At 40.8% G+C, this 15,939-nt stretch overlaps 1 protein-coding gene across 2 annotated transcripts; it reads left to right on the top strand.

Moving 5' to 3' along the window:
* Positions 1–646: 646 nt before the first annotated feature.
* LOC122644883 (protein TOC75-3, chloroplastic-like) lies at positions 647–15,408 on the top strand. 2 transcript variants are annotated; one of them, XM_043838257.1, is made up of 7 exons: positions 647–1,963; positions 2,117–2,338; positions 2,439–2,546; positions 2,623–2,814; positions 2,929–3,177; positions 3,934–4,188; positions 7,265–7,369. In XM_043838257.1, the coding sequence occupies exons 1-7, from the start codon at positions 758–760 to the stop codon at positions 7,352–7,354; spliced, it is 2,322 nt and encodes a 773-aa protein (XP_043694192.1). In that variant the 5' UTR covers positions 647–757; the 3' UTR covers positions 7,355–7,369. The 2 variants fall into 2 exon arrangements, with proteins under 2 accessions (XP_043694192.1, XP_043694188.1); XM_043838253.1 differs by lacking the exon at positions 7,265–7,369 and adding an exon at positions 15,109–15,408 and having other exon boundaries at positions 648–1,963.
* Positions 15,409–15,939: the final 531 nt, after the last annotated feature.

Raw genomic sequence — 15,939 nt, 5'->3', positions numbered from 1 at the left:
TTTTTTTTGAGATTGGGGGCTTTTATATATAATTTACTTTGGGGGGGGGGGACTGGGGAGGGGGGAAGGTAACAACCACGAGACTCGAACTCGAGACCAACTGTGCTAAGCAGTTGTTGTTAAAATAAACATACTTATATTTTGAGAAGATGGGCAAGCCTGATAATCTTGGATCCGGCACCTCTCCAGGGAGCTCAGCGCCCAGAGAGTACCCATGGGGCATCCAAGGGTTGGGCTGTGCCACACACATCTCAACACACATCTAGGGATGTGCGCGGCACAACCCAATGGCTGGATGCTCCTTGGGCGTGCTGGGCTCCCTGGAGAGGAGTTCAATTGGATAATCCTTCGTTAGATTGGGATCATGGAGCATTGAAGTCAAATAAAAAGGAGGAAAGAATTGAGCTTCATATGAATATAACAGTTCATACCTGCCTATCGTAACACGATAGGAACAATCCGCAAATAGCCTGGGCCTGCCAGGTTTCGCCAAACCCACAGCCCACAGCTCTGCGTGCAGTGCGAGTCTGTGACCCTCTTCTCCTGTTCTGGGCACTCGCTCTCCTTATCCCAGACACCCAGTTCCCCCTACCCACCGGGGAGAGAGAGAGAGAGAGTGAGTGGCGTATTGGGCTACGAAACCCGTATACCAATACTATTCTCCGATTCTCTCTTCGCCAGGGATCAGTTCATATCCTTGTCCGCCTTTCCTCCCTCATCGAGCAATAGTCAGTCAACACTCAACGGGGCACTGACGATGGCGTTCTGCGGCACGGTGCAGCTGCTGAGCCCCAGTCTCGGCCCTTCCCTCAGCTCCCCACGCAGAGTAGCCACCTCCTCCGTCTCTCATCCCACCGTTTCACACTGTCGTTCTTCTTCTTCAACCACCATCAAATGCGATCACTCCACTTCACTTCCTCTTCCGAACCCCTCAAATTGCTTCCCTAAACCTAAAATCCTCCCCTCTCTCCCCAAAGCCCTAGCTTTCTGTGCTGCCTCCGGTCTCCTTTTTCACCTATCCTCCTCTGCCCCTCCTCTCTTCTCTCTCGCCAGTCACGGCCCGGGCAACAGCGGACCCGTCGATGGAGGCGGTGGCGGTGGCGGTGGTTGGGGTTGGAATGGCAATGGAGGTGGAGGTGATAATGGCGGTTTATGGTCGCGGTTATTCTCTCCGTCAGCAATAGCTGGAGAAGAAGAATCTCAATCTCAAGAATGGGATGCGCATGGTCTTCCCGCCAACATCGTGGTTCAGCTCAAAAAGCTCAGCGGATTTAAGAAGTACAAGATTTCCGAGATTCTATTCTTCGACCGTCGCCGTTGGGCCACCGTCGGAACCGAAGATTCCTTCTTCGAGATGGTCTCCCTCCGACCCGGCGGTATTTACACCAAAGCCCATCTTCAGAAGGAGCTTGAAACCCTAGCAACATGTGGGATGTTCGAGAAGGTAGATCTCGAAGGGAAGAGCAAACCCGATGGAACCCTCGGTATCACGATTTCCTTCACCGAGAGCACGTGGCAGTCGGCAGACTCCTTCCGTTGCATCAATGTTGGTTTGATGCCGCAGTCCAAGCCCGTGGAGATGGACCCTGACATGACTGATAAGGAGAAACTGGAGTATTTCCGGAGTCAGGAGAAGGATTACAAGAGGAGAATTGAGAGGGCAAGGCCGTGTCTATTGCCGCTGCCTGTTCAACGCGAGGTATTGCAGATGCTAAGGGAGCAGGGGAAGGTCAGTGCCAGGTTACTACAGAGGATTCGGGACCGAGTTCAGAAGTGGTACCACGACGAAGGCTACGCTTGTGCGCAGGTGGTGAATTTCGGCAATCTCAACACGAAGGAGGTGGTATGTGAGGTTGTGGAGGGAGATATTACCCAAATGGTTGTACAGTTTCAAGATAAGCTTGGGAATGTCTGTGAGGGTAATACCCAACTTGCTGTCGTCAGGAGAGAATTGCCCAAACAGGTAACGAGCTTTGTCTTATAAGTTCATCTAGTCAGTTTATATACTGTCTAGTAAGTTTATTTATTCAGTTTCAGTGAACGATGGTTTCTACGTGATCTTTAATCTGTTTTCTTGGTTGAGTTTTAAACGTTTCTGTTGTGTCCAATACATTAGCTTCGACAAGGCCATGTTTTCAATATAGAAGCGGGGAAACAAGCTCTCAGGAACATAAATTCTCTTGCTTTATTCTCCAATATTGAAGTGAACCCACGGCCTGATGAAAAGAACGATGGAGGAATCATAGTTGAGATAAAGCTGAAGGAGCTCGAGCAAAAGACAGCTGAAGTCAGCACAGAGTGGAGTATCGTTCCTGGACGTCAAGGTCGACCCACCCTGGTATACATGTCATCTGTGGGAAATGTAAACTCTTTTATTCGTGGATTGCAGTTGGACATATTTTCAGCCATGGCTAACTTCTGAATGTTGCTACCTTCAGGCTTCAATCCAGCCTTCGGGAACCGTTTCCTTTGAGCATCGGAATCTCAATGGGCTGAATAGATCCATTCTAGGTTCAGTAACCACCAGCAATTTCCTCAATCCACAGGTATTATTAGCCTGTAGTTTACATTCCTTTTATGTGACCTAGGCTATGTTTCATGCTTGTGTAATTTCTTGTTCAGGATGATCTTGCTTTCAAGCTTGAGTATGTACATCCATATCTTGATGGTGTATACAATCCTTGCAACCGTACTTTCCGTGCAAGCTGCTTCAACAGCCGGAAACTGAGCCCAGTTTTCACGGGTGGACCTGGCATTGAAGAAGTTCCACCCATATGGGTTGATCGAGCAGGCTTCAAAGCCAATATAACAGAGGTAGGTCTTAATGCTTCCATTCTATTAATGCTATATTATTCAAACAGGCTTGAAAATTGTGTGAAATAGAGCAGCTCCCCAGCATCATCCTGATTTTCTTTTGGCACTTTTTAGAGCTTCACTCGGCAGAGCAAATTTACGTATGGATTGGTGATGGAGGAAATAACAACACGAGATGAAAGCAGTCACATTTCTGCTAATGGTCAGCGGCAATTGCCAAGTGGAGGAATCACTGCAGATGGACCTCCGACAACTCTCAGTGGCACTGGCATTGATCGGATGGCATTTGCACAGGCAAATATTACACGCGATAACACCAAGTTTGTGAATGGAGCCATTGTGGGTGAGAGGAATGTGTTTCAGGTGAATCTCCAATGCTTGTGTTTGTCTTATTGTTGTATGCCATGTACCATTTGGTTATGATATTCAACTTTATTACACAATTGAATCAACCAAACTATTATTAATCCTGAATCATTGCCCAGATTATACTGAGCGAGGTGCTTCGTGGTTTTATGTTTTTTACTGTTCTACTGCACAATTTATAAGTAATACGAATTTGTACTATTTGGGAGGCCTTTGCTGTATTTCCCTTCTTAAAAGCTAAATTCTCCTTGATGTGTCCTTTTGTTTTCTTTTATGATATGGGTTTGATAATCATCAGCTTTATGGTGAAAGAAGTCTGCAGTTATCATCACGAGGCACCCTAGTATCAATCATTACCATTTGAGAAATGAAATGTACTGTAGAATAGATATTTTCTGGATTAAATAAATTATATATTTCAAGCCACTGTTTTGTTTGCTGTTTATAGTTTATTGGGTCTTTGAAAAACTTTGGGGCGATGTCGATTTACAATGGTGCTCTTGGCTGTTACTGAAATGAAGGTGTGGATAATATTTCAAGTAGTTGTTATTTTGCCAAATTCATGGAAACAGGACATTTCGAGTTGCCATAAAAAATGGAAATAATATTTATAGTCTTGTTAAGAAGTGTTTTTTTTAAATGATAAATGTAAACAAATCTGTATATTTCTCTTTTCTCATTTATTCTGCATTTCTGTTTATAGAAGAAATTTCTTTTTGTTCAACTAAAGTCCATATTCATAACCAAATGCAGCTGGACCAAGGCCTTGGAATTGGCAGCAAGTTCCCATTCTTTAATCGCCATCAGCTAACGGTGACCCGCTTCGTCCAGTTGAAGCAGGTTGAGGAAGGTGCTGGTAATCCACCACCCCCTATATTGGTCCTTCATGGCCATTATGGTGGTTGTGTGGGAGATCTCCCCAGTTATGATGCTTTTACACTCGGTGGACCTTACTCTGTGAGGGGATACAATATGGGCGAGCTTGGAGCTTGCAGAAACATCCTGGAGGTTGGTACTGCTTTTATGCTTCATAGCTTTCAAATAAACTCGTAACCTTTTGCATGTGATGTATCATAGGTATAAGTTTTGTAGGCTTCATGTTTGTTTGTGTAGTTAAGGCGAAAAAGAGCCTGTCTGCATTTCTTGTGACATTGCTGCAACTTGAATAATGATCAAAGCCTCCTCTTGGAACGACATAAAAACAATGAATGCGAAGCTGCTGCAACTTGAGTTGTGTTGTGAGATTTGCTGAAGGCGTGGAGAAAAACTTTGGTTTTTTTAATCTATATTACTCGTTTTTTTGGTTTTTAACCTTGGCAGCTGGTGAAAACTTCTGTTAGTCTCTCGAAAAAGGAAAAAAAGTTCTAGTCTGCCAAGACTAGAGATTTTCTCTAGTCCAGCACCAAGTTTTGCCACGTGGAAGGGTGATGTTGCAATTTTGGTTATATGGATATCTAGAAAATGGTCATATGCCAATTTTTAAACTCAATTTCAGTTATGCACCCTCCCATGTTTTGGCATATTCGCTTGTATTTCAGCTGCCATTTATTTTTTCGCTGGATTTTTAGGGCTTTATTTTGCCACTTGGCCGACTCCATTTTGGCTGAAACTTGTACTGTGCCCAAAATTTCAGCTCTATCCAATTTGCCATGTGCAAATATTGGTGTCAGACTAGAAAAACCTTTTCCTATTAAAGAAATAATTTTGGGTGGGAAGCATTCGTATTACTTACTAGTTTAGTCTTTATGGTTTTTTTACCTCCTTGTGTCCTATTTTTCAAATTATACGCTACTTGTTTTTGTTACTCTATTTTTTGTTCATGAAAGATTTTCTTTAGATACTTTATATACATAGAGGAGTATATATGTATGTAAATATACATACATTTGGGTGTGTGTGTGAGTGTGCCCCCCATTGTCTAGATTTAGTATGGTTGCCATGTCCAACACTCTTTACCCGTGACCATGCATTAAAGATTAGGAAAATCTAAGTTCTTTAGTGCATACTAGATAATGAGGCCTATGCATTGTATTATAACCAATATTTAGAATCATAGAGCATGCTTTGATTACTCAAGCAAGCAAGGGTATGAGGCTGCATTGGTTGAACAATTGCTGAGTAGCACAATCCAACCATGGAGGTACATGGACTAAAGTCATGCACATGCATGAACCATAGTGTAGTAGTGCCTGGCATGAAGCAATGAGGTGCAAGAGATGTAATGCAAACCCAATATTGGTTCTATTTTAATATTTATGTGATGCAGATTCATCACCGAAATGGGCTTATTTCTTTAGAAATAAGTCTAGGGTTGGGTTATATGTATGTTGGGCCTTTGATCCCATGGGTTTTCTATGTAATAGGCCACTTTAATGAGCCTAAACTAGGGGTATATAGGTTGCATGTGGGATTAGTCCAATACTTAGTTATTTTTATGTTTTTAGATTGACCTGGTTTAGAATTGGTTGCATCCAATTGGTTCAATTGGTCTAATTTAAGTGAAGTGTTCCTATTGGTTAATAGGTCCTTATATCCTATTTGCTAGTATGAAATCTTCTTTTAAATTAGATTCTTTTATTTTAAGTTAGTAGGGGTATCTTTGTCAATTTACTGTTTAAATTTGTTAAGTTAGATTAAATCTCTCCCTTCCACGATTTTAGAAGGAGGAGACTTTAGTATGTACTAGGATTTGGCCATTGGCCCTTTATCATAAAAGTAGAAATCGTGGGAGGCTCCCCCCCATTGAAATTTGAATTTAAAAAACTGTTTCCTGCTACTGGCCGACTGCTGCTGCTGTTTTGCTCTTTTGAGTGTGCATCCTTGTGGATTTCAAGGTGGAAAGGGTGGGTGGATTCCTGCGACTCCTTACATCGTGATGGCTGGGAGGATCTCTCTCTGAAGGTGGCTTCATCCTTCATCATTCAAGCTACTGTCGGTGGATTCCAGTGGTGAGTTTGAACTTTAAATTTTGTTTTTTCTATTCATTCTCCTTCCCAATCAATTCCCCCTTTATTTTCTGTTTTAATTTCATAAACCCTAGTGTTCTAAATTCTGTCCAGCCATAGCCTATCACCCAAATCCCTTCAAACTTCAGATACAACATCACTACAGTAACCCCTCCACTCGATCCTGACTGCTGCCCCCATCCCTAGTTCAAAACCCTAGAATCCCCTCATCCCCCATAAACCTAAAACCCTAAAATTCCAGAATCAGTACTTCTAACCATCAAAACCCTCCCATATTTGGATCGAACCTTCCCCTCCCTGTTTGGTAAACTCGAACCCAAGCCCAGCCCTCACAGCCCACTTGAAACCCTAGTTTTGGTTGTTTTCCTAATTTCTAAAACCCGAAACCCTAACACTAATTCTGCAGGAATTTTAAACTGATCCAAATCTCAATATTTTTATATCAAAATAACCCCCTAGACCTGTTGATCATTACCATATATTACATTCACCCCTAACCCTAGCCTAAACCCTAAATTTGCCCTAAACAGCCCCAAATCTGCCCCAAACAACAGACTCGATCAGAACCTGATTTCACCTGGCTCCTAGTCGGATTATCTCCTATTCTAGGACTACATTACTATGGTTATGGAATTTTAATTCTTTTGGTTTTATTTGTAATGGGCTGGATTATAAGGCCCAAAGTGGGGGTCTAAAGGGTTGTATGAAAATAGATATTGAATTAGTAGTAGGGTCTATTAGATAATGTGGTTGGCTTTGGTTTAGTCATTGAAGAGTTCTATTTCGTTTAGTTGTGTGCTGCCCAAGTTATTTAGAAGATTTGGGCTTCAACAATTCTAGTTAGTTTTAGAGTCCTTCTTAATTAAGTTAGTTTAGCTATCTAAGAGTTTTAGATGTAGGAGGCTTTCATTTGTTTTCTTATAAATAATTTCCCCCTGATGATGGTTAATGTAATAGAATACAGAATTTGGATTTAGATTGTGTAGCCAAGGGTTCCTCTTTGCTCAATGTTCTCCCCTATCCCTCTATTCTCTCTTCCTTTTCTTCAATTTCCATTCACAGGTACTGTTCACTGTCCCATAGCAACTTTTATCTCTTCTTTCTTTCCCCCAGTGAAGGCTACTGAAAGGAGCAAATCAGCGAGCCTTTCCAATCTTGTTTTATTAGGAAAACAGTTCAGACTTGGGCTTGTGGAGCAGCTTGTCTGATTTTTAATTCATACTCTGGAATCAGGCTGGCTGCATCAACTTGGTATTAGAGCCTAACCTGGCCATGAATACCTTTATTTTGAGACTAGAGTTCATTTTTCCCAATTGTAAAGGGAGGAATGAGAATCTTGTCTTGCAGTCCGTGGTGCTAGATGTCATGCATTTCCAATATGTCATCATAGTTGGTCAATCATGGATGGAAGAATGGAGGGTCATCCTTAATCGTGAAGGGAACGTATCTTAAAACCGTCTCATCTACAACAAATTATTGTCCTCAAAAGGGTTGCAGCATGATAGCTCTTTAACGACAAAAAGGAGTTGAAAGCGGCTTGAACAGGATGAAGAACTTGCTATTTCAACTGAGCCTGTCAGGGAAATTCAGTTCCTTCTAGCAGAAAATGAACTAGTGAAAGATCCTATTGCAACGTAAGTTGTTCCATATCGTGAATTCATTCTTCCTCTATTGAAGACAAGGAGCTGCAAGCACACATCCAAGTGTTCTTATTCCTACTCTTCTACAAAACTAGAGGACGAGTTTTTCTGACTGAGGGAGAATAATGTAGACCTAGTACAAAAATTGGTCCTATTTGTAAGGGGCTGGATTTTAAGGCCCAAAGTAGGGGTCTAAAGGGTGTTACAAAAATAGATATTTAATAAATAGTGGGGTCCATTAGGTTGGCTTTAGTTTAGTCATTAAAGAGTCTTATTTTGATTAGTTGTGTGGGGCTCAAGTTATCTCGAAGAGACAGTTATACAAGTGCACATCCATGGTTGGACCATTTTGACTCTCTCTGGAAACCCGGGGCAAGCTCGGCTGGGTCCAAACCTGGTTTTGTGATTCAATAGAGCTGTCCTGGATAATTTCTATTTAATGGGGTATTTTGTAATTTAATGTTTATTTAATTATTTCTTTATTGGTGTTTTCTACCTAGGATTGAGAGTCCAAATTAGCTTGGAACTCTATTTTTAGACTTGAGTTTGATTCCATTATAGTTTTAGATAGGAGTCTTTTATTTATTTTTTCTTTATATATGTGAGCAATGTCATCAACAAAATTATTTTTAGAATGGAATGAAATTTGGAGTGTTTTGTTCTTCACAGTGGTGGAGTTGTGTGCTACCCCCTCTCTCATCTCTTCATTCCCATCGTTATTTTTCCATCTCCCTCTTTTCTTTTCTGTTAATTCCTCCCATTCTGCTGCTGTTTTCCCTTGTTCCAGTTATCTGCAGTACATCGGGGTTGGGTATAGTTCGATAGATCTTGTTGGTGACTCAACCTCTTGACTTGAAACTTTGGGAGATCACTTTTCTCCCCAATACGACACAAACCCTTGAATCTTATTCATAAAGTCCATTCTTCCATGAGTAAATAATCTGAGATCAAACCTGGTATCTACAATACCATGTGGTTTAGTTTCAGAAGATCTCTTTCAACTTCCGGATTGCTGGTTGGGTGATTTATTAGGTGGGGATTAGAGATTAGTGGCTTGACAAACTACTCTTGAATCTTTAGATTGATTGGATCTCTTGAGTTGGAGATTCCCATATCGAAATTGTTGCCCTTTCTGCTGCTGGTTCGACTCTGAGGTTGAAGACAGCCTCTATTGTGAGGTATTTTAACTCTCGTTTCCTTACCTTCCAAAATTACCCTTCCTGTTATCTCTAGTCTATATGTGTCCTTTATTTTTTTACTTCCAAATCTGCCCCTGCTCAATAAATCCTCAACCTTTTTCATATCCATTTCTCTTCAACTTACCTAGTATCCCCTTGAGTAATCTGGTTATTTACCAGGTTGCCACTTTCCCTTGGCAACTTCAATTTATTTACTGTTTTGCCACTAATACTCTTGATTTGATGGGTGGGCCCATAGTGACCCAAATTAAGGGTTTTTCAAACCCCGGGATTGTATCACTTAGGCTTCAACAATTATAATTAGTTAAGTATTTTAGAGTCCTTGTTAGTTAAGTTATAGTCTAGCTGCCTAAAATTTTAGATTTATAAGATTCTCTTTTGTTTTCATACAAAACCCCCCCATGATGATGGTTAATGGAATAGAATACAAAATTTGGATTTGAATTGTGTAGCCAAGAAGGCTTCCTCCTTTCTCTCTCTTCTTTCTCTTCAGTTACTATTCATGGGTACCGTTCTTTAGTCTATAACAACCCTTTTCTGTTCTCTTTCTTTCCCCAATGCAGGTAATGTAGTCCTAGGTAGGAGTAGTCCCACTAGGAGCCAGGGTAATGGGGTCACACACAAGGGCTGGCCGATTGGGTTAGGGTTTTCTAATTTAGGTCAAAACTAGGGTTAGGGTTGGACAATGACAATGGGGTTTATGGGGTTTTAATGTGCAGGTCTAGGGTGCTTTAATGACATATAAATAATAGGCTTTGGAAAGGTTTTAAAATTCTGCAATTCTGGGCAGAATTGTTTTGCAGGCTTTGGGTTTTAATGGAGGTTAGGGTTTGATGGATGAATGAGGGTTTGGATGTGGTCTAATGAAGGGAATGCTGGGCAGATTGTAAAGGCTAGGGTTGGAGGATTAGGAGAAGAAGGGTGATTGCTGAAACTGTAAAGTACTTACTTGAACACTGATCTTCAATGGCAGCAGCTTTGAAGATGAACAATGGGGTCTCCCGATCTACAAGATGCAAGGAGATAAGTAACAGCCCTCCCGATCTTCACGATGCAAGGAGATCCACCAATCATAGTTGTCATGGGGTGGCCATATCGACGCCATGGAGTCATATCGCTGGAGAAGTGGGCATATCGACCACCGATATAGATGATGTAAGAATATCGACCGATATGGCCTCCATGTCGTCGCCATAGCGCCGCCATGGGCGCAATACCAAAACATATGGCCATATCGGGCGACATGGTTGTTTCAAATTATAAAACTTAATTTTTTAACAATAAATTTTTTTAACCATTTTTTATTTTAATGCTTTTTCCTTAACATAAAAAAAAATTTTAAAAAATGAAACAGAAAACACGAATACACAATCACATATTCACATCAGCAATTTTTTTTATTTATTTAGATGGGTTGTTTATTAGCTTTATTCACTCAATATAAATTACGTTCTTGTAATTGTTTTTTTGTTTTGTTACTTTTGTAGTCACTTTCATATGAATCATATCTCAACTCTCATGAATTTTCAACTTTATTATCAGCAAGACTATTGCTATCAATTATTTGATAATCCATGATTTCATATACACTAATGGATATTACACTTTCATGAATTAAACCATAGTAGATTAGTAGTACACTTTCATGTTAACTTTTGATGTTATAGGGTATATATTATAGCATACCAAATGTCATTAAAAATAGAGAAAATAAAAAATAAAACATGGTCGATATGATCGCCATGGCGGGTGACATGTCACCCCTCCACCGACTTGGATCGCCGTGACGACGTGACAACTATGCCACCAATCTCTTCACCTTGATATTACTCACAAGGCACACTCACAATGGAGCATAGGCAGCAACAAAGGCAGCAAGCATAGAGCTGAGTTTTTATTAATCAAAATTCGTATTCAATGCTGGCCTCCCTTACAAACTTATATAGAAGACTCAAAAATATACTTAGACACTAAACAGGAATGGCCTAACCCTATCCCTAACCTATTAGGTAACTTAAACTGACTAGGAAACTAGAATACTAAAAGAAATTGACTTTAAACATGACTGGACTTATAGAGTCCTAATCCAGCCTAACTTACATCACATGACCACTTAAGTTGTCACATGACCACTTAACCAAGTCACATGATCACTTAAATTGAACCAATTGGATGCAACCAATTTGAACCGGTTCAATTAAAAAAACATAAAAATAAATTAAGTATTGGGCTAATCCCGTATGCAACCTATGTACCCCTAGTTTAGGCTCATTAAAGTGGCCTAATACATAGAAAACCCTTGGGAACAAATGCCCAATATGTATATAACCCAACCCTAGGCCTATTTCTAAAGAAATAAGCCAATTTCTATGATGAACCTACATCAGCAGGCTACTGAAACCAGATAAATCAATGAGCCTTTGTTTTATCAGGAAAATAGTTCAGATTTGGGTTTGTGGAGCAGCCGATCTGATCTTTAATTTCTAATCTAGAATCTAGGTTGGCTGAACACATCAAGATTTGCCTCTTGACTGAGGTGTACACCTTAATAAAGTAGTGATGCAGTTTCGGTGCAACATTAGGGTCTGTTTTGATAGTATTTGGTTATGGGCTTTTGTTTTAAACATTTTTATTTGTATTGAGCTCAATTATAAGGCCCAAAATTTAAATCTAGAGGGGGTACACGAAATTAGTACTTTAATTTGGTAGTTAATATTATAGTGGGTTCCATTAGCTATTGGTTAGGAAATTATCTTGGGTAAATTACGTATGAGGTGCCCAATCTTTGACAAAAGGATGTTTTGGGTATGTCATCTTTTAAAAGTGACAGTTGGGGTTCCCTATCAGGTTAGTCCTACCCCAAGCTGAGTAAATTTCCAATTTTACCCTTTAACAACTCTCACTTCCCATCTCCGCACCGGTCCACCCCATCAGCTCCACCTCCACCTCCTCGCAACCGTCAACCACTTTTGTGTTTGTTTTGGAGAGCTTTTGTCCTGGGTTTACTGTGTTTTAGACATGGGGAATGCCCTTTGGTTTGCGAGGGAAGGGGGTATTAGAAGTTGCAAATGTTTCAGACTTCTCTTCTTCGATTTCTTCGGCATCAGGGAGCAAGTGGAAGGAGGGTGTCCCGCAAATAGCAACACAACCACTCCCCTGTTGCTGCTGCTACCGTTTGACTTTGAGCTCACCAATCTCACAAAATTTGCATCTGATTCTTGTATGTCGCCCGCACGGGGAAGCAAGCGTCATTGACGCAGCTCGATCTGCATATGGAATTCATTCTTTCTTCCTTTCTTGGCCTCTGGCGAGTTGGTCTGGAATACAAATCTTTGTTGTAATGGGTTTCTCTTTCTGAAGCTATAAATTCTCTGAAACAAGTCTTAGATTGCAAGAAAAGATCTCGATAGTGTTGAACACACTGCCTCTCAGTGGCCATCTGTTCAACAGACAGCAGAAACGGAAAAGAAAGAGTAAAGCCCTTCCTTTATTATGGCATCGTCCTAATGCGTCATTTATGTGGTTTTGGGTGGTGTTTATGAGTGTTTGTGTGTAATAATTTCACATCATTAGCCTTAGCCATGACTGATTTCTCGGTTCTGGGTTTCCTGCAAATAGCAATGCTACCACAACCGCCGCCACCATCATCACCACCACCACCAACAACCATAGTGGAAGGGTTGGCTTATTCCCCAGCACAGCTTCTCCTAATTACAAAATGCCTTAGCTTATTCCTGACAGCAGTAGCAACCCTTCCAACCCATTTTCTCTTCTTCCCCTAACAACCTCCCTGCGAATCTCCCTCTCCCTCTTTCTTTACCTCCTGATGTTTTTTATCAGCAGCAGCAAACACATCTTGAGCTTTCTGCTTTTTAATTCACAATTGCTAATAAACCAACCATAAGTCCATCATCCTCAGACCCTGGATTTTTTTGTGCCATCATCTTTCTCGCAGGAAGGGCAGCACCTCCTTTCTCCCCAATCGAAGTACCACCCACCATGCTGCTGTGGTTGACCCGATCTCTCAGATCTCCCAAGGTTCTGTTTGCTGAATCGGGTGAAGAGCTTTACCTACGGAGGCAACAGCAGCAACCACAAGCCTTCCCTCATCATCTTCAACAGAGGGGAATAATGGCGCGGAGCAAAATCAGCAGCTCTCCCCAGTAGGGAAGCCCCTATAAAGGGTTGCTTTCTACTTCAAGGAGGCCCTGCAATTGCTTCTCCTCACTAACAACACTTGCTCCACTCCTCTCCATAGGAATTCCACAACTTTTGATGTTCTCGAGATCGGTGCCTACACGGCCTTCTCGGATACATCTCCACTCCTGCAATTCGCCAATTTCACATGCAACCAGGCCGTCCTTTAAGTACTTGATGGGTTTGGAGGATGTTGTCAGCTGGGTTGGTGGAAGTGGAGGTGGAGCCGATAGGGTGGGTGGTGGGGTGGCTTGAGAGTACAGAGAGCAGAGATGAGAAGGATTGAAGGAGTAAACTCCATTTGAGGTAAGATTAGTCTAATAAGGAACCCCAAACATCACTTTTAAAAGATTAGGCACCCTAAATGTCCTTTGGTCAAAGAGTGGGCACCTCAAATGTAATTTACCCAATTGTCTTGTTAGATAAAGTTTATCTTACTTGTGGGACCCAGTTTAGAGGAGATAAGGTTAGTTTTGAGTTTAACTAAGAACTCTTTCCAAAGCATCCCTGTTTAAGTTGGGTCTTTTAGTTTTTTGTTATTAAGTTATTTGGTTGGTTAGAAACTCCAATAATGGCCAGCAATTGAGGTGGGGGAAGGGGAGGAGAGAGAGAGAGAGAGAGAGAGAAAATCGGTCTGATTTTCTTTATTTTACAGCTTAATAAATACATGTAATGCTTACACAGCCCCCATGATTTGATTAACGGATTGATTTAGTTTGTTTTGAAAGTGAGATTGTTGCCTCTCTCCTTTCTCTCTCTTCTCCCCTCTGTGCCATTTCTTTCCCCCATGATGTCCCCTCTCTCTCTCTCTCCTTCCCCTTCCCTGCGATTGAACTTTCTGATCTTCTCTCTCTCCCTCTTCTCGTCTTCCACGATCTGTACCCACCACCACCAGATCATTTTCCTCTGATCGATCTACGTCATGTAGTCTCAACTCGACTCAACTCAGCCTTATCCCAACTAAATGGGGTTGGCTACATGGATCCTTACCCTCCTATCATCTCTGTTCAAAGCTATACTTGTTAAAAGTGAATGTCTTTCCTCACCACTTCTGCTAGAGGCATTTTAGGTCTACCCCTGACTCTTTTTGCTCCTTCAATCTGAATCAAGCCACCCCTCTGTATTAGAGCATCTAAAGGCCTCTGTTGATCATGGCCATGCCACCTCAAACGACTTTCTCACAACTTATCATTTATCTGAGCTACTCCCAAATCAGTTCCAATTTGTTCATTCCTTATTTTATCTTTCCTAGTTATACCACACATCTATCTCAACATCCTCATCTCAGCGACACTGAGTTTATTTATGTGATTTTTCTTAACTGCCCAACATTCCGCACTGTACGTCATTGTCGGTCCTATGACTGTCCTATAAAATTTTCCTTTTAAGTATTAAAAGAATATTTTGATCACACAACACTCTTGATGCACCTCTCCACTATGTCCATCATATATTAATTCTCTGCATAACATCATCCTCTATTTCTCCTTCTTTATTTATTATGATTGTGCTCAGATACCTAAAATAATCACTCTGTGGAATCTCCCTCTCATCAATTTTCACGACCTTAAAAGTAGTCTATGGAACAATATTTCCCGATAAAAAAAATTCCAGTTTAATGGGCTTCTAAAAAAAATTCATGAGTTCAGTCACATACATTAGGATATTGGATGGTCTAGAGGATGTTAAAGTTGGATGGTTCTGTTCAAACAATTGGTTTTCTCCTTGGTCTTTTTCTATTCTTGTTATTTCTCCCATGTGGGAGCATAACAAATGGTATCTGTGATATCTATATTTGCATTTAGCAGGAAACAAAACACAGCTTTATTCTCATGTTCATAACAATCATATGCCATGGTTTTTTCTGAATACAAATATGAAAAGAGCAAATTACATAGCTGACTAGTTTCCTATGATGTTATGCAGCTTGCAGCTGAGCTGCGTGTACCCGTGAGGAGCACCCACATTTATGCTTTTGCTGAACATGGCAATGATCTTGGAAGTTCGAAGGATGTGAAGGGAAACCCAACAGAATATTACCGTCGAGCAGGTCAAGGCTCCTCATATGGCGTTGGTGTGAAGCTGGGTCTAGTGCGTGCAGAGTATGCTGTTGATCATAATTCTGGGACTGGTGCAATTTTCCTTAGGTTTGGCGAAAGGTTTTGAGAGGAACGGTTTCATTTAATTTCAAAATTTTGCTTAAGATCCATTTCTTTTGCTGGCATTTCTGCAGTTAGAGAGAATATTTTTTCGGAGTTGTAGGCTGAAAATCAGAGTTATTTTATATACTATACTAGAGATAGTTTCTCGTATAAGTCAAATTCAAGGCTTCCTGCTCGGACGAATCTGGAGAGAAATCCCAAGTTTGTGCGTAGGACATTTGGACCTACTTATCTATTCAAAGCCTCTAGAAGATCACCTTCGAGGAGATGAAAGGGTTTGTAGAGAGTAAAGCTCAACCTTAATTAATTGATTTCATTTTAGATTTGGGGTCTTTGCAAAGAAGGGTACATCCTTAAGTTTACCCTTCTTCAAAAGTAGTTTGACCATGTAGTAAAATCTAATATGTTGACCTCATCACTTAATAGGGAGTGGATCACTCCGACATTACATGAGTTACGGATTAGTTTTAGGGGTACATGTAATTTACTTTCTTTTTTTTTAAATACAAAGGAAGTACATGATAATATAAAACTACAGTATCATAGGAGGACTACTATAGTGTTATAAGGATTAATGAATTATAGAACTTATACA

Source organism: Telopea speciosissima, chromosome 1 (assembly GCF_018873765.1).
Source record: "Telopea speciosissima isolate NSW1024214 ecotype Mountain lineage chromosome 1, Tspe_v1, whole genome shotgun sequence".
NCBI lineage: Eukaryota > Viridiplantae > Streptophyta > Magnoliopsida > Proteales > Proteaceae > Telopea > Telopea speciosissima.
Note: the sequence above shows the minus strand (reverse complement) of the source record. Positions and strands in the feature narration are given on the sequence as shown.

Excerpts from the sequence above, each read along its gene's own strand:
- LOC122644883 (XM_043838253.1), top strand. The coding sequence starts at position 758 with ATGGCGTTCTGCGGCACGGTGCAGCTGCTGAGCCCCAGTCTCGGCCCT. Across the intron at positions 2,339-2,438 it reads GTCAAGGTCGACCCACCCTG|GCTTCAATCCAGCCTTCGGG; the intron begins GTATACATGTCA and ends TGCTACCTTCAG. Across the intron at positions 4,189-15,108 it reads CTTGCAGAAACATCCTGGAG|CTTGCAGCTGAGCTGCGTGT; the intron begins GTTGGTACTGCT and ends GATGTTATGCAG.